This window comes from Numida meleagris, chromosome 17 (genome assembly GCF_002078875.1).
Source record: "Numida meleagris isolate 19003 breed g44 Domestic line chromosome 17, NumMel1.0, whole genome shotgun sequence".
NCBI lineage: Eukaryota > Metazoa > Chordata > Aves > Galliformes > Numididae > Numida > Numida meleagris.
In genome coordinates this window covers 5,391,099-5,406,764 of record NC_034425.1, presented here as the reverse complement: position 1 = coordinate 5,406,764, position 15,666 = coordinate 5,391,099, and the positions used below count along the sequence as shown (strand labels likewise).

At 64.9% G+C, this 15,666-nt stretch overlaps 6 protein-coding genes across 8 annotated transcripts in view; 4 read left to right on the top strand and 2 right to left on the bottom strand.

Moving 5' to 3' along the window:
• GPRC5C (G protein-coupled receptor class C group 5 member C) lies at positions 114-5,960 on the top strand. Of its 3 annotated transcripts, none has more exons than XM_021414934.1 (5): positions 114-507; positions 3,182-4,233; positions 4,705-4,799; positions 5,012-5,146; positions 5,332-5,960. In XM_021414934.1, exons 2-5 carry the CDS (start codon positions 3,222-3,224, stop codon positions 5,362-5,364), a joined length of 1,275 nt encoding a protein of 424 aa, XP_021270609.1. In that variant the 5' UTR covers positions 114-507; positions 3,182-3,221; the 3' UTR covers positions 5,365-5,960. The 3 variants fall into 3 exon arrangements, with proteins under 3 accessions (XP_021270609.1, XP_021270612.1, XP_021270611.1); XM_021414937.1 differs by lacking the exon at positions 114-507 and adding an exon at positions 2,026-2,154; XM_021414936.1 differs by lacking the exon at positions 114-507 and adding an exon at positions 2,075-2,128.
• CCDC137 (coiled-coil domain containing 137) lies at positions 7,415-9,216 on the bottom strand. Its single transcript, XM_021414437.1, has 6 exons — positions 8,976-9,216; positions 8,704-8,834; positions 8,423-8,627; positions 8,113-8,195; positions 7,947-8,026; positions 7,415-7,877 (listed from the first exon to the last, which is right to left on the bottom strand). Exons 1-6 carry the CDS (start codon positions 9,137-9,139, stop codon positions 7,671-7,673), a joined length of 870 nt encoding a protein of 289 aa, XP_021270112.1. The 5' UTR covers positions 9,140-9,216; the 3' UTR covers positions 7,415-7,670.
• Positions 9,286-11,083, top strand: OXLD1 (oxidoreductase like domain containing 1). Its single transcript, XM_021414439.1, has 2 exons — positions 9,286-9,409; positions 9,844-11,083. Exons 1-2 carry the CDS (start codon positions 9,356-9,358, stop codon positions 10,183-10,185), a joined length of 396 nt encoding a protein of 131 aa, XP_021270114.1. The 5' UTR covers positions 9,286-9,355; the 3' UTR covers positions 10,186-11,083.
• PDE6G (phosphodiesterase 6G) lies at positions 11,236-13,133 on the top strand. Its single transcript, XM_021414440.1, has 4 exons — positions 11,236-11,776; positions 12,535-12,761; positions 12,871-12,911; positions 12,998-13,133. Exons 2-4 carry the CDS (start codon positions 12,616-12,618, stop codon positions 13,072-13,074), a joined length of 264 nt encoding a protein of 87 aa, XP_021270115.1. The 5' UTR covers positions 11,236-11,776; positions 12,535-12,615; the 3' UTR covers positions 13,075-13,133.
• TSPAN10 (tetraspanin 10) lies at positions 13,188-15,327 on the bottom strand. Its single transcript, XM_021414438.1, has 3 exons — positions 14,886-15,327; positions 13,785-14,377; positions 13,188-13,695 (listed from the first exon to the last, which is right to left on the bottom strand). Exons 1-3 carry the CDS (start codon positions 14,970-14,972, stop codon positions 13,389-13,391), a joined length of 987 nt encoding a protein of 328 aa, XP_021270113.1. The 5' UTR covers positions 14,973-15,327; the 3' UTR covers positions 13,188-13,388.
• The window catches only part of NPLOC4 (NPL4 homolog, ubiquitin recognition factor), a 28,177-nt gene continuing 27,927 nt past the window's right edge, over positions 15,417-15,666 (top strand). The window contains exon 1 of the mRNA XM_021414431.1: positions 15,417-15,575. Coding sequence (XP_021270106.1) covers positions 15,561-15,575 — 15 coding nt within the window. The 5' untranslated portion in view covers positions 15,417-15,560. The remainder of the gene's footprint in view (positions 15,576-15,666) is intronic.

The following is a 15,666-nucleotide window of genomic DNA, read 5'->3' as shown; positions in this document are numbered from 1 at the left end:
GGGTGGTAGCCGGGAGGTGCTCGCTCCATTAATTCTGGCATTTCAGGAGCGCAGGACTGACCGGATTAGACATTAACCCAGCGGTGAGCACCTCCCGCCACCCCGCAGCCTCCCGCAGGATTTCCCACCCCATAGCCCAGCTGGGGGCCGCAGCGTGGGGCTGGTAGGGGGCACGAGGGCCTGGCTGGGAAGGGCAGCGCCGAACCCAAGCGCCGGCCCCGTGTGCGGAGGCCAGGGCTGCCTCCAGCCCCCCCTCGCCCGGCTCTTATTTACTTGGAGAGGGAGGTGGAAACGTGCTAACCGCGTCCGCCCGCAGAGAGGGGCTCCTTTCTGGACAGAACCGGCTCAGATGGAAAACAGCTCCCCAGCCCCGGCGTAAACAGCGGTGGCGGGCAGGGTGAGCACGCGGCCCCCCCGGCCCCCAGGTACGGCCCTCACCTTCGCCAAGGTGAGCTGGGGCTCAGCCGCCGTGCTGCCGCCAGCCCGGCCCTGCGGCTCTGCAGAGAGGTAAGCCTGGAAAAAATGCGCCCGACGTGCCCATGTTTTCGGAACGGGCCCGCTCCTGCCCTGCGAGGAAGCCTGGCTCTGGTTCCTGGCTGTGCCGAGCGCTGCGGGGCTGGGAGACATCTGGCAGCGCTGCCATGGGGGACGCGGTCCCCAACCCCGTGGGGCACCAGGACCGGGCTCTGCCCCCGCTCGCACCGTGCCAGGCACCAAACGCCCCGGCACGCAGCCGCATCGCACCCAACTTAGCCCACAGCGGGGGGTTTCTGTAGGACCTACAAAAACGTCTCCTGAGAAAAAAGCAGGGGTGTGCAGCGCGGGCCGGACCACCCGGTATGGGAGCGTGTGGGCCAGCACTGGGCACCGCGGGGCGGCCGCCGTGGGACGGGCGCTGGTGGGAGAGGGGGGCGCGGGGCCGGGGCCGCTCCGTGCAGCGGAAGGAAGCGCCGCAGGAAGCCGCGTGCAGCTCGGCCTCTCCGCAGCCCGGCGCTGGGGCAGCGGGGGCGGTGGGGAAGCGGGGCCTCGCTCCTGGCGCCGCTGTTCCGAGGCAGAACCTGACTTCCTGGGGAAACTGAGGCACGCAGAGGTCACGGCAGGAGGCGGGGAGGCAGCGGAGCCCCTCCGCACGGCACTCAGCACTGCTCGGTGCTCGTGTAAATGCACGCGCGTGTGTTCCCAGCGGGGAGGGACGATCCTGCCCCGCTGCGGTGCTGGTAGCCAGGTGGAGGCAGGCGGACGGTGGCTGTGGGTGCTGCTCCCCGTGCAGTGGTGTCACCAGCTCCAGCTCCTCGGGTTGTTTTCATACCAACCTGGGTTGGGGGAGGACCTGCCGGCGGCAGAGTGAACTTTCAGCTGCATCCTTCACTGTCTTGCTTCACCCTCCCAAAATAGCAGCACCCGCCTGGAAAACTCCTCCGGGACTGGCAGGGCAATGGGTGCCCCGAGCCTCACGGGGCTCTTCCCCATCCCTGAGCCCCAAGGATGAGGTCGCTGTGGGGTGCCAAGGCCGAGACTTGGGTTGCAGCCCCAGTGCTGGGACCACGGAGCCCCGAACCCCCTCAGGAAGGGCTCTTCCGAGAGCGGTGCCAAGGGCTCAGCCGTCAGCTGACATTCCTCCGGGAGGCCCCTCGGGCCCCCACCTAGGGCTGCTCGGCTGCGGTTACAGCTCAGGGTGATGCTGCTCCGGCACCGCGTGCCGTGACCCCGGCACCCGACTGAGCGGAGACCCCGCCAACTCATTGCGCCCGTGCTCGGGTGGGCCCTGGGCTCGCTCCCACCCGGCGCTCGACCCTCCCGTTGGGGGACGGTCCGCGCTCCTCTCCATCCGTTCCCCCGCCCCCGTGCTGCGGGTGCTCGGTGCGGCGGGGCAGGTCCCGGCCGGCCCCGGTTGCGCTCCCCGGGCAGCGGCCGCACCTCGGGGAGGGGCCGGGCAGGCGCGCGCGGTGCCGCGGGCTCGGGGCTCGCCGGCACGGCACGGCACGGCACGGCACGGCACGGCACGGCACGGCACGGCACGGCACGGCACGGCACGGCACGGCACGGCACGGCACGGCACGGCACGGCACGGCACGGCACGGCACGGCACGGCACGGCGGAGCGGCCGGGACGCCGGACGCTGGAGCCGGTGAGCGGAGCCGGGAGGGGTTAAAGGTGCGGGGCTGGAGGACACCGGGACAAGGAACAAGAACGGGAAGGACGCCGCGATCGGTCGGGAGCTGTGAACCCCGCGGGCTCTCCTGGGGGGAAAGTTGGGGGAGCTGTGGGACCACCCCGGGTCGGGGGAGTGGGGGAACCGCGTCGGCGCCGCTGAGAGGGACGGCGGAGCCCCGTCCGCTGGTGTCCCCACCTGCCGCGGGCCGGGGGCGGCAGGGGATGGGTCTCCCGGTGTCCTCATTGCGGACGGGCGGTCCCGGCCCGGGGGGGCTGCGCGGAGCCCGGACACGGCGGTTTGCGGGGCCCCAGGAGGGGAGCGGGTTGGAAGCCTCCGGGTCCCCCAGGGCGGGGGTTTTGGAAACGGGGGCAGTGAGTTGGGGGCCGGAGCACCCCCCTGTCCCAGCCCCGGGGTGACCTTGTCGCTGATTTCTTGCCCGGTTTCCTCCCTGAGGGGAGCACAGGGGCTGCAGCTCACCCCTCTCCTTCCTCATTCCCATGCTATGGGCACCCCATGCTCCCTGCGGCTGGGAGTGGGGACAGGGACCCGATGCCCACGAGGCTATGCCGTGCTGTGCCATGCCGTGCCGCACTGTGCCGTGCCGTGCCAGGCTGCGGCTGCGTGCAACCAGGAGCGCTGGTGTGTACACCCAGGCACGAGACCCGTGGTGGGTCAGTGGCCGGAGCGACAGAAGGGAAGTGGGCCAGGAGAAGCAAAAAGGGGAACGAGCTGGCATGCAAAGCTGTGCTAGCACGCAGCCCCAAGCGTCTCCAAGCGTTACCTCCGCTGCCGGCCCAGGCCCGTGCATGGTTCCTCCAGGAGGCCCACGGGCACAGTGCTGCATCCAGGCAAGGAGGTGACAGGAGGTGCACGTCTGCCTGCTCACATCTGGAGCCACTTTGGGCTGTGGTGGGGTGGACTCGCCGGGAGCTGATCACTTGCCACGGAGATGCTCCAACACCTGCAGACAGCACGGGCAGCGCTGGCTCCTGCTCCCCTGCTCTGTGACACTTCTCTTCCCTGCAGGGTCCGTGGAGCCCCGCGTGGCGCCCGCCTGCCGTGCAGGATGGGTGCTGCGGTGCCGGCGGCCGCCTGCGTCCTGCTGGCCCTGCTGCCCACGAGCCGTGCCCAGAGCACCCCTCCATCGGGCTGCGGCCAGGACCTCTCCTCGCTCTACTACAACCTCTGCGACCTGACAGCAGCATGGGGCATCGTGCTGGAGGCCGCGGCCAGCCTGGGCGCCGTGACCAGCTTCGTCCTCACCATCGTGCTGGTGGCCAGCCTGCCCTTCGTGCAGGACCCCCAGAAGAAGAGCCTGGTGGCCACGCAGGCCTTCTTCTTGCTGGGCACCTTCGGGCTCTTCTGCCTGACGTTTGACTTCATCGTGGGGCCGGATTTCTCCACCTGCACCTCTCGCCGCTTCCTCTTCGGCGTCCTCTTTGCGCTGTGCTTTTCCTGCCTGCTGGCGCACGCCGTGGCTCTCAACTTCCTGGCGCGGAGGAACCGCGGCCCGCGGGGCTGGGTGACGCTGGCGGTGGCCCTGCTCCTGGCGCTGGTGGAGGTCATCATCAACGCCGAGTGGCTCATCATCACGGTGGCCCGGCGGGAGGGCGGAGCTGCGGACCCCTGCGGGCTGGCAGATGCTGATTTCGTCATGGCGCTCATCTACGTCATGGTGCTGCTGGTGGCCGCCTTCGGCACCGCCTGGCCGGCCCTCTGCGGCCGCTACACGCGCTGGAGGAAGCACGGCGCCTTCATCCTGGCCACCTCCGGCCTCTCCATGGTCATCTGGGTGGCATGGATGGCCATGTACCTCTACGGGAACCAACGCGTGGGCAAGAAGCCCGGTTGGGATGACCCCACGTTGGCCATCGCCTTGGTGTCCAACGCCTACGCCTTCATCCTCCTCTACGTCATCCCCGAGGTGACACACGTGACGCGGCGCAGTTCGGAACAAGGCTACGAGGACGACGTGTACCCCACGCGCGGGGTGGGCTACGAGACCATCCTGAAGGAGCAGAAGTCGCAGAGCATGTTTGTGGAGAACAAAGCCTTCTCCATGGACGAGCCGTCCTTCGGTAGGCACCGGGCTGCGGGGCCGGCACGGCACAACATGGCACGGCACAGCGAGACGTCTGCTGCCACGACCCGCCCGGCGGCCGGGAGCCGTGCCCGCATTGTTGTGGCTCCCGAAAACACGCCAGGCTGGGTGTACCAGTTGGGGCTGAGCTCAGCCGCTCCGGGCGCGCTCCCCTCCCCGGCGTGGGGTGCCCGCGGCTCCCAGCCCTCCGCCCTGGGCTGGCGCTTTGCTCGTTAATGGAAGCAGTGTCAGTGAGGTGACAGCACTTGAGAGACCCTGCAATAACATAGGGGGGGGGGTGCCCCTCCTACCTTGCAGTGATGCAAACCCCAGGGACGTCCCCAGGGAAGGGCACGGGGCAGCTGGCTGCTGTCAGCTCATTAAGCTGCTAACGAGGCCCAGCTCCTGGGTAGGGTGGCTGAGTGAGGCCCCTGTTTTCACCCTTTTCACCATCCCTGTCTCTTTGCAGGCAAGAAGCCGGTGTCCCCATACAGCGGCTACAACGGGCAGCTGCTGACCAGCGTCTACCAGCCCACAGAGATGGCTCTGATGCACAAGGGGACGGTAAGGGCAGCACCACTGCCTTCCCCACAGAGATTGGCTTTTACTGAGCTGATCAATAACAGGTGGCTGGGATGGGGCCGATAAAGGTATATAGGGTGCACCTGAGCCTTGTACCAGGTTGAGGTGCTCAGTGCTGCAGCATGTGGTGCTGGGGTGGGTCTCCTCCTTGCTGAGCTCCCCAGGAGCACTCCCAGCCCCCTGTGCCCCTGCAGAGTGAAGGTCCCTATGATGTGATCCTGCCCCGTGCCACCGCCGCCAGCAGTGCCAGCTCCACACTGCGAGCCGAGGATGCCTTTGCCGTACAGGCCCGGCATGCTGCAGCACAGCGGGATGCTCGGGGCAGCCAGGTGGGTTAATGAGCAACGAGCGGCGGGGAGAGGGCAGTGGGGCTGGGCTGCTGGCCAGAGTCAGGGTGCAAAGTCTGCCTGCACCGCAGAGTTTCCCATGCAGGCAGGGGTGGGGATGGCGCTGGGTGGAGGATGGCTCTGCATCACTCATCGTGCTGCCCAGTGCCATCCTGCTCTGCCCACAGGTGCTGTCCCCATACAGCAGGAACCGGTGGTGAAGCCCAGGTCCCACAGCACTGGCGCAGCTGCAACCCCGCCATCCCTCCCTGCCTAGTGCATCTGACCCTGTTGGAGCTGGTTCCTGAGCTGGAAACACCTGGATGCGGCCCCGCAGCCCCCACCATGCTGCCTGGCTGTGGCACTGCAGGCTGCCTGCTCTGCCCAGCTCCCCACTGCCACCCCACGCCATCCCGACACTGCCTTCACCATGCACGGACACCATGTCCCCTCCAGGCTGGGGACAATGTGCTGCTGGACAGCCAGCAGCAGGGGGACGCCTGCCCAGGGCTGCACCTCATGAACCTCACCAAGTGCTGAGCCCAGACCAGGGCACTGCACCCCAAGCCATTCCCAGTTCTCCCAACCCTCCTGCTGTGCCTCGCTCCCTCTATCACTGGGGGACACAGGGGTGCTCTGGGTCTCAGCGCCCCGTGGCCTCTCCCTGCGGCTCTGACCGCCTGATCTGTGCCTTGTCCCAGTCCCCATGCCAGGGCTTGAGGATCGCATTCAGGGCACTGGGATGAAGCTGGGCCCTCTCCTTCCTCAGTTCTTCTCCCCTTTTTCAGGTCAGACCCAATAAAGGTGAGTTTTCCTATGTGGTTCTGTAGCATGATGGGGATGTGGTGCCCAGCTGCACTGCATCCATCAGCCCAGGGCTTCCAGCTCTGTGCCACTGTGCTCAGCCCCTCATCCCTTCCTTGGTGGCACCGTAGTTCCCCAGCTGGCCTCATGCTCCTGCACTGGTGCCGGGGTGCAGACAGCGTGGCTGTGCTGGGACAGGCAGATGGGTGCCCTACAGAAGGTGGCACGGCACAGAGGACACGCCAAGGTCAGGAGCAGCTTCTCCACCTTCTGCTCAGATTGCCTTTCCCCTCCGCAGCGATTTCTGCTGCGGGCAGGAAGCCTGCGGCCGAGCCAACGGCAGCGCCATGAATTATTCAGGGCTGAAATGGCTCCGTGGTGGTTGGCTGGGGGAGGCGGGTGACCCGGTCTCCTTGAAAGCACCATGCCCTGTGCAAGCGTTCGGCACACGCTGTGTCCCCAGCCCTGCAGGCACAGCCCCCTGCTCTCAGGGATGCTCCTGGCGAAGGGGACATGGTGCAGCCCCGCAGGTGGCAGGGCAGATGATGGTGTGCAGTAGGAGTAAGCTCCCATTGGGCACTGCTGGTGTCCCCAGGTTGCGCTGCATCACCTGTGTTTACCTGGTGCCAGCTGGCAGCGGGGACATCTCCAGGCAGCACCAAGAGCTCCAGGTCCCCGGGGCTGCTGCAGCCCTGAGGACAGCAGTCTCCCTATAAACAAGGTGTGTAGACACTGTTCCCATTCAGCCCTGTGCAAGGACTCAGGGCTGGGTTGGGCTGTGCCGTTCCGGTGCTGCCGGTAGCCTCAGCCCCTCCGGAGCCCCCGGTCTCTGCCAGCGCTGGCCGCAGGGCGGCCCTGCTCCAACAGGCAGTGCTTTGTGCGGCACGGGGCTGAGGAACAGCGCTGCCTTTGTCCTGAGCAGGTGAAGCAGCCGCACGGGCACACGTGGGCTGCGCTGTGCCGGGAGTGATCTGAGGCTGGGAGCAGGAGGCAGCTGGAGAGGCCATCATCCCCAGCATAGGGCAGAGATGGGGTCACAGCAGTGATCGTGGCACCAGGCAGGGATGGGGGCTGGGGATGCTGACGGCATGGGGAGTGTGGCTGAGGTCTGTGGGCTCATGCAACGTCCCAGGGGGTGAGGGCAACAATGGAGGAAAGTGACACCGTGCAGGTGAGCGCAGACTCAGTATAAGGAATGCTCTGTGTTCCTGGGCTCGGCTTGCTCCCCTCCTCACTGCAGCCAGGGTAGGAGATGGTCACACACAGTGCCCAGCAGAGGGTCCTGTCCTGACCAGAGGACATGCAGTGCCAGCGCTGCCAGGCCAGCCTGCAGTGACAGTGATGCCATGCCTGCTGCAGGCTGGGACTGCCATCTGCTGGCACGCAACACAGCACTGTCCCTTCCCAGCCGCTACACAGTGCCAGCATAGCGGGGATGGTGCAGGAGGCACAAACAAGCACACATCATCAGCATTTATCAGCACTTTTACTACAAACAGGTCCATGGCCTCAGAGAGGCTGTGGGGTGCCCCACTCCGTGGTGCTGGGAAGGGCGCAGATCTCTGTACTGGCAGCAAAGTGGAAACAAGGTAACAGTCCCCACTGAGTCCCAGGGTTCCATGTTCCCAGTGCTCCCTGTGTGCCCAGCTGACCGTCCCACAGGCAGTGTAACCCTAGCGCTGCTCCCCATAGGAGTCCAGGGGTTGTGTCCCCTCAGGTGGGGTCAGCCTGGTACCCTGCTGCTAGGCCGGGTGTTTCCCCGTGCTGCATCTCGCTGCTGCTGCTTGCGCCTCTGGATGTCCCGGTAGGCCTGGATGACGCGTGCTCGCTCCTCCTGCACGATGCGCTGGCGAGCCAGTGACACTGGCACAGTGGGGGCTGCCTGGCTCCGGCCCAGGCGAGGTGTCAACAGGAGCCGCTTCCGACCAGCCTGCGGGCAGAGATGGGACGGGTCACGGAGGCTGAGACAGGCACAGAGCTCCGTGCCCCTACTCCTCACCTGCTCAGTGGGACCCCCACTGCGGGGCCGCGAAGTGATGGTGGGTGGCTCTGTCACAACTTCACCGAATGGCACTGGGTCTGGGGGAGAGAAGCAGAACCTGGTGTCAGGGAGAACACTGCCCCCACCTCTGTCACTACAGCCAGCCTCCCCACACCGTCCCCACCTTGGAACAGGCTCTTCTCCAGCAAAGCCTCTTTCTTCTCCTCCTTCTTCTTCCGCACTTTGTCCAGCTTTTTGTTCTGAAACCTGAAGAGCTACCTTTCAACTCACAGGGAGGAAGACAGCTTCTACCCCATGGAATCCCCTCAAAAGCCAAGCTCTGCTGCTCTCGCCAGCCTGGCCTGGCACCAGGAGTGTACAGCTGCTCCAAAGGATGGATTCAGATCCAGCCCCATGGAGCTGGGTCCCAGAATCAGGGCATGGCCCTGGCTGCCCCAGCCCTGCCTCAGTAGCTGTGCCGGCTTTGCTCTCACTCTTTCTTTCTCTGAGACTTCTGTGGTGCTACATCTTCCTTCTCAGGCTCCCGCTGCACCTGGATCTTGCTGAGGACCAGCACACGCTGCACCTCCCGCTCCATGCGCCACACATAGGAGCGCTCTGACTCCCCTTTGCGCTGACGGAACCTGGGCACAGGGCTGTCCCCCTGCGCCTCGGTCCCCTGGGGACGCTGTGGTTTCTCTAGGAGAGACAAGCAGCAAGATTACAGGTAGGGACAGGCTGGGATGGAGATACGACAGAGGGTGCAGGCTCTCACCTGCTGCCCGCTTTGCCCGGGCCTTGGGGCACTTCATGGCCTCACGGCTCTGCATGAGCTCCCGCAGGCGGAAGGGGATCTCCTGTTCATCGGGGTGCTTGGGCTTCAGGTTGGCCAACGCCTTCTCCTTCCTGGGGGATAACAGGTACGGTATGGGCTGCGCCGGGGCACTGGGGAGCCCGGTTCAGCAGGACCCAGCTGGCCCTGGAGCCCTGCGTGGGACCAGGCCCCAGCCAGGAGCCTGCCCGAGCCCCGCTGCACCGGGCACTGACCTGCCGCGTGGCGCGGCGGTGGCCGGGCCTCTTCCCGGGGCCGGTCCTTGTTCTTTTCCATGTCCTGGTCTCAGCCCCTGTCCCTTTCTTCCTCCCGGTCCCGATCCCAGTCCCTTTCCATGTCCTGGTCCCTGTACCTTCCTTCGCCCCTTCCCCAGGCCCATGACCCCACCGCTCCCCACGCCGCCTGCACTCCCTCTACTGCCTCCGCTTCCGGTTGCCCTCCGACCCCTTCTCCCCGCCTCCCTCTTCCGATTGGCTGCGCCGCCCTGCCGCACTCTCATTGGCTGGTCTTGACCAGAAGCTGGGCTACCATTGGGTCAGAGAGCCGCCGCTCGGGCCGGGATGGGGGCGGGCCGTTGCCAGGGCGCGGTGACGGGATGTTGCTACGGGCGGCGCGGGGGGCGCGCGGCCTGGCGGGGAGGGGACGGGAGGTGAGCGGGGACGGGGCCTGCACCACGGAGGAGGGGCCGGGGGGGACCTCAGTGAGGGTGGCAGTAGGCCGAGGGCTGGGGGAGTGGCTGTAATGGAAGCTTAGGGACTGTAATGGGGGCTTTGGGGACTGCAGTGGGGGATCTGGGGGCTCTTGGAACGGTGCTGAGGGTTCTGGGGGCTGCACTGGAGATTTGGGTTCTCAGGTCTGCAAGGGGAGCTTGGGGCTGCACCAGGAGGCCCAGTGCTCTATGGAGCGGGTCTGGGGCAGGGTTGGGCTGGAGGTGCTCCTGGGTAGGGGAGGGAAGAGGACTCTGTGTGTGGAGGAGCCCCGGGGGTGCGATGGGACTGGAGGTGCTGTGGAGGGGATATCGCTCAGGGCAGGGGCTGCTGGGGGCAGCCCCTACCAGTGCCAACATGGAGCCACCCCTCGCAGGAACAGCAGCGCAGAGCCCCCCACCCCAGCACCGTCTGTGGCCATCAGAAGCATTCGGACACCCCGGGAAGCGACTGCCAGACGGGAACCCCCCAGGGTGAGGGGGAAACCATGCCGAGGGCTGAGTCCCCCTATCCGCACCCCCCTGAGCTCCCGCCGCCCACCAACTGCTGCATGAGCGGCTGCCACAACTGCGTCTGGATCGAGTACGTGGAGCAGCTGCTGCGGCACTATGGGGACGGCGGGGAGCGGGCACTGGCAGCTGTGGAGCAGCACATTCAGGACGAGAGCATTAAAGCAGTCCTGAAGCTGGAGATCAGGCTGCGCATGGGGACGGACTGAGCCCTATCCACGCCCCGAAAACTGGCGAGGAACTTCCCGCTGTGCTCAGGGAGTGGGACGAGAGGATTGGGACACAGTTTATTTGTGGGGTTTTGGATGTTGGCTTGTGAGGGCGGGATTTAGTTACGGTGTTTGTTTGCATCAGACTGGAGGGATTCACCGAGCACTTGCACCCCATGTGTAGCCCCAGTGTCGATGATGGAGGAGTGGTGTCACTGCTCGGTGCTTCTATACCCAGGACTGAAAATCCCTGCTAAGGGCAGGGTCCTTCCCACTGCTCCTGCCTCGTCCTTGCAGCATGACAGCAGCCTGGTGACGGAGATGGGCTGTGGTGTCACAGCGTCCTCCCCACGCTTTGCTAAGCCTCTTAGGGGCTTCTCTGTGGCTGTTGTCCGGAGGGGCTGGGGCTTTTCCCAGCCCCTTCCCAATGCTGTAGGATTTGCTGGGTGCAGGGGAGAGCGTGCAGCTGGAGCACGTGGGCCATGCAATGTCCCATCAAGGGCAGCTCCTCGCAGTGCTGCTTCTTCCTCACTCATCTCTGGCTTAAAACTCCTTAAACTTCACCTTGAGGCGTCACCTCACCAAATCCTGCTCGACTGAGCACAGCCTCAGCCTGATGACACACAGTGTCCCTGCAGAACCTTGCCCCATCCTGCTGGGACAAGCTCAGCCGCTGCACTGGGTGCTACCGAGAGTGGCTCCTGAGTGGTATTTGCTAACAAAGCTCAGTCTGGAAGTATTAATTAACAACAGGGCACTGGCTCTTGCTGTAGAAGAGGCCGGTTCCGCCGGCTTCGTATGAAACACCTCTGGATCCATGTAATCCTATTTGCTGAAATCTAACTAATTGCCATTAGTGGAAGGGGCTGAAGTTCAATTAAAGTGTGCTGAGATTATACCTTTTTGTAATTGCTTTAGTGCTGGGATTACAGGAGGCTTTGGAGTGATACTCCCAAGCAGCAGGGCAGGGTGGGCAGGGGCTGCCCGGCCCCACTTTCACCACGTTTTGGGCTGATGAAGCAGAGCCTGCAGTGCCCTCAGGTTGTCTGTACTCAGGTGTCTGCAGTGACAGCTGGGATGAACTGGTGGCCCTCATGTTTTGTGATCCTGATGGGGATGGAGACAGGGATGGTGTGGGCATCCTGTGCTTGGTGCCAGCACCGTGATGGAGCGCTGCCCTGAGCACACTGCTGGCTGCAGTCCCATCCCTGTCCCCATGTTGTGGTGGCTCGAGGCACAGGGGTATCCCTTCCAGGAAGGATGCGAGACATCCCTGTGGGTGCTCTGCAGCTGTTCCCTGCTCCCTGCCCCAAAACCGCGTTCTGTGGTGTGGGGCAGCAGTGCCAACACACAGCCTATCCCCGTGGCGTTAATCCTGACACCCCCTCCCCATGCACGCACACGCTCCCACCCTCCCCGCCACCAGCGCTGGGGGAAGGACACTAGATTACCCGTTTGAGAAGAAGGGACTTAATCCTATTATCCCCGAAGAGGATAAATCTGCCGGCCCTCAGCCGCCACCCAGAGCGCCCAGAGGACGCGTGGAGTGGGCTGGAGGGAGTCCTTTGGAGCAGCACTGGCCTTGGGGACGGTAAGTGATGGCTTTGCTATGCGTGAGACAGCACCCAGACCTGTGGGCACTGGGGCTGCAGTGCATGGCGTCGCTCAGCCGGAGCCCGCGGTCACATCCTGTGCTTGCAGCCCAAGCTCCATGCCGAGTGCCGCCAAGCTGGTGGTGGGAGCTCTCTGTGCTACTAAGCTCCAGTGCTTGGCTGGTTGTAGGGTGCCCATGGGAGAGATGGAGCCATGTGCTGCCCTGGGATTTCAGGCTTGGCTGCGGCCCCCCAGCCCCAGACCACAGTGAGCCCAGTGAGCCATCCCTGAGCATCATCCAGCTGCAGGCCAGCCCTGCGAGCGGCTTACAGCTCACTCCTGGCACACAGCTGCACTGTCCCCAAATCACAGTGGCACCTATGATGCCCAGCTCTGCAGGGATGAGTTGTGGTGCGGGCACCTGGTGGTGCGGGCACCTGGTGGTGCACATCCACCTGCAGTGGGGGGGAAAAGGCCTACAGGCATTGCCCTAAGGAGTGCAGGGGCTCGGTGTGCCCCCCTGAATGCCCTTTGCTGCCTTTGGGGTAAGGGGATTAGTGGGCTCTGAGCTGGCCTAATTCCAGGGAGGGGAGGGAGAGCGCTCACCCCTAGGGCAGCCCAGAAAGCGGATCAGCTCTGTAGGGCTCATGGCAGGGTGGGAACAAGGGCACCTGGATGGCAAAGCACATCCCTGCGCTGGGATGGCTGCAGCCACACTGAGGTTCACCCCAGTGCCCCCTGTCTTCCTTGTGCCAGGTGTGAGGAGCCACCCCATACCAGCACCAGAGCCACAGGGACAGCTGTGACGTGGGGCGGGCTGCTAGCCCTGCTACAGCTATGAGCTTGGAGCCCCACAAACCGGAGCTCAAGTCAGCCACCAGGGTGACTGGGGGACCCGCCACCCCCCGAAAAGGACCGCCTAAGTTCAAGCAGAGGCAGACACGACAATTCAAGAGCAAGCCACCCAAAAAAGGGGTGCAGGGGTGAGTGGGGCCGAGCACCAAGAGCCTGCGTGGGACACGCCTGGAGGCACCTGCGTGGTGCTGCTCAGGGCTAACACACAGTGAGGACAGACACCCGCTTTCTTTGCAGGTTTGGCGATGACATCCCAGGCATGGAGGGACTAGGAACAGGTATGTGGTCCCCATCCCTCTTTGCTGCAGCTGCAGGGTTTGCAGCAGGGCTGGGGCTGTGCTAACGCAGCCTCTGCTCTCCACAGATATCACCGTGATCTGCCCTTGGGAAGCCTTCAGCCACCTGGAGCTGCACGAGCTGGCCCAGTACGGCATCATCTAGGCTGGTAATGGCCACCACCACTTGCCCTATAGCAGCGCTTTCTTAGAAACAGCCCCATCCACATAGGGGGGCATAGCCTGGAGAAATGCTCATTAAAACCTGAAATAAACACAGGAGTCTGGTGTGGTGGTCTGGAGCTGGAAAGCTACCTGGGCCGCGAGGGTGGGCAACCACACAGGAGAGGATAGGATGGAGAGGAGATAGACCAGACCCAAGCAGGGTTTGGAGGTTTATTATGGGATGCACAGGCACAACAAAGGAAGAGAGGCAGAGCGCAGGGGGCTCAGCATCTTCTCCAGCCCCACAGCACACCCTCAGCCCCGTGCCCCACCGGGCGCAATGTCTGCCAGCACCTTCAGCGCCAGGAGCAGCCCAGTGGCTTCCAGCAGCACCAGTACAGCCGCACCAGTGGCAATGCCTCCAGCTTGCCCACGCAGCCAGGCACCCAGCTGAACCACACAGCCTCCCAGGTGCACCACGCCAGCAGCCGCCATGTCCCCCAGGTGCAGCACCCCGAAGGCACATTGGTCATTAGTGATGGAGCCGTTCTGCCGCGGATCCAGGCAGCAGGAGGCAGGGACGCTGCATGCCTGCACGCCAGGCGCGCTGCAGTTGAAATACCTGCAGGACATACAAGGAGAACTGCTGGGTGCCTGCTGCTTTCTTGCTGCCCCTCTCCACGCCCCCCACCAGCCCCCGGCCCCACTCACGGGTTGCTCTCCCAGTCGCGGTAGGAGCTGAGCCCACAGCAGCGCAGGCTGCGCTGCACCTCGTCCACCAGGAAGCGCAGGTCGGGCTCCTCCTGGTAGCGAAGCAGGCAGAGCAGCAGGGCATCCTGCAGCGCATCCCGCAGCCGCTGCCGTGCCACCAGCAGCAGCAGTCCCCCCAGCACTTCCAGCCCCACGAAGGCCAACACGGCCCCCACAAAGAAGCGCAGCAGGCAGGCGCTGGAGCGGAGGGCACCCAGGCAACCAGCCAGGGACACGGTGCTGGCCCCCAGCCCTGCCAGCACGAAGAGCAGCATGGGGTCTGAGCCCAGCGGGGCCAAGCGCTCGCCCTGCAGCCAGCCCTTGGCCAGCAGCCCCCAGACCCCTATGGCTAGAGTCAGCAGGCCCAGAAAGAAGAAGAGGAGGTTCCAGAATAAGGCTAAGTGCCGCACACAGTGGCTGAAGGCACTTGGCTTGTGGAGGGCAGGGCACCACTCTTCCAGGTCCTGCTTGGCCGCAGAATCATCTGCATCCCCCAGCAGTGAGATGTCATCATCGTCATCAGAGAAGTGGGGCAGCTCCACCAGCTGGGATGCCTGCATGGGGCAGAAGAACCATGTAGCAGTGGCAGGGCCCACAGACCCCCAGGACACTCCCACAGCCCAGGGTACCCAGCCCTCATACCCCCCCACATACCCTACCCAAGGGAGCTGTGGGCTCCTACAGCCACCACACATCCTACTGGGGCACAGGGAAACAACCGGGCATGGGGCATTCCTGGAGTCCATGAAGACAGGAGACTATAGGGGTGAGCTCCCCCGGAGCATGTGCCCCTAACAGGGGCCCCCATTTATCCCTATAGGGACCCCAAAGGACAGGGTATAGAGTCATCTCCCTTCCTCCTTGGGGTCTGCGAGCTGAGGACTGTGCTCTCCTAGAAGCCCTGCCCTTAACTGGAACCCCTATGGGGACCCCCACCCATAACAGGGACTCCAAATTATGCCTGTGGGACCCCCCCCCAGCGCCATGACATGGGATCACCCCAAGGTCCCCCCTACAGCAGGCCTAGAGCCCACCCCACAGCGCAGAGGCCCTGTGCATTACCTGGGGTAGCAGCCGGCTGCTCTCCCCGCTGCTCACCGCCCCATAGGGCCTAAAGAACTGGGACAGCCGCTCCCTGCCCAGCACCATGTTGTTTCCCAGGGCTGCTGCAGTCACACTCCCATCATGTGAGAGGCTGCGGCCGGGGCTTAAATAGGGCTACGGCAGCCGGCCCCACAGCTGGGCCCACTTGTGTCCCCACTGCAGCCCCCTGGGCCAGTACTATCAAGGGGCTGGTAATGAGGGCCTGGTGGGGTGAAGCACCCGTGGGCCCAGAGTGGCAGTAGGGAGAGTGGGTTTAGGGCCAGAGTCTTCTCAGTGCGATCCCTCCCCTCTCCCCCACAGCCCCCACGGTGGGGATATGGGGACACCGAGAGACCCCAGACTGACGGGGGCGATGTGCGTAGGCGGAACGAAAGGACAGGGGTGCGCCGCTCGGGGGGGGCGGTTACGTGTGTGGCACCGAGGCACTATGGGGGACCAGAGAGCAACGTACCGCCCCGCCCAGCGTAGGAACCCTCTGGCGGCGGAACGCCGGGCTGCGGGATCCGGGAGGCGGCGGCGGCGGAGGCTCAGGCAGCGGCGGGCCGGGCCCTGTGGGGCGGCGCTGGGCCGGAGGGGGCCTCGGGGAGCGCAGGCCGCGAGGCGTAGCTTTGAGGAGGCTGTGCGGGCAGCGCCATGGCGGAGACGATCGTGAGTGCGGCCCGGAGGAGGCGGTGTGGGGCGGCGAGGGCGGGGGAGGGGCGATGAGGCAGCAGATTCCTGTGGGGCGGGGTAGGCCGCG

Bases quoted from the DNA above. Each gene is read 5' to 3' on its own strand.
- GPRC5C (XM_021414934.1), top strand. From the start codon at position 3,222: ATGGGTGCTGCGGTGCCGGCGGCCGCCTGCGTCCTGCTGGCCCTGCTG. The intron at 4,800-5,011 runs GTAAGGGCAGCA...GTGCCCCTGCAG, and splicing joins CTCTGATGCACAAGGGGACG to AGTGAAGGTCCCTATGATGT. The intron at 5,147-5,331 runs GTGGGTTAATGA...CTCTGCCCACAG, and splicing joins GGGATGCTCGGGGCAGCCAG to GTGCTGTCCCCATACAGCAG.
- CCDC137 (XM_021414437.1), bottom strand. From the start codon at position 9,139: ATGGGCCTGGGGAAGGGGCGAAGGAAGGTACAGGGACCAGGACATGGA. The intron at 8,628-8,703 runs GTGAGAGCCTGC...TGTCTCTCCTAG, and splicing joins CCGGGCAAAGCGGGCAGCAG to AGAAACCACAGCGTCCCCAG. The intron at 7,878-7,946 runs GTGAGGAGTAGG...CTCTGCCCGCAG, and splicing joins GTGGGGGTCCCACTGAGCAG to GCTGGTCGGAAGCGGCTCCT.
- OXLD1 (XM_021414439.1), top strand. From the start codon at position 9,356: ATGTTGCTACGGGCGGCGCGGGGGGCGCGCGGCCTGGCGGGGAGGGGA. The intron at 9,410-9,843 runs GTGAGCGGGGAC...CACCCCTCGCAG, and splicing joins TGGCGGGGAGGGGACGGGAG to GAACAGCAGCGCAGAGCCCC.
- PDE6G (XM_021414440.1), top strand. From the start codon at position 12,616: ATGAGCTTGGAGCCCCACAAACCGGAGCTCAAGTCAGCCACCAGGGTG. The intron at 12,762-12,870 runs GTGAGTGGGGCC...CTTTCTTTGCAG, and splicing joins CCCAAAAAAGGGGTGCAGGG to GTTTGGCGATGACATCCCAG. The intron at 12,912-12,997 runs GTATGTGGTCCC...TGCTCTCCACAG, and splicing joins CATGGAGGGACTAGGAACAG to ATATCACCGTGATCTGCCCT.
- TSPAN10 (XM_021414438.1), bottom strand. From the start codon at position 14,972: ATGGTGCTGGGCAGGGAGCGGCTGTCCCAGTTCTTTAGGCCCTATGGG. The intron at 14,378-14,885 runs GTAATGCACAGG...TGCCCCATGCAG, and splicing joins GCAGCCGGCTGCTACCCCAG to GCATCCCAGCTGGTGGAGCT. The intron at 13,696-13,784 runs GTGAGTGGGGCC...TATGTCCTGCAG, and splicing joins CGCGACTGGGAGAGCAACCC to GTATTTCAACTGCAGCGCGC.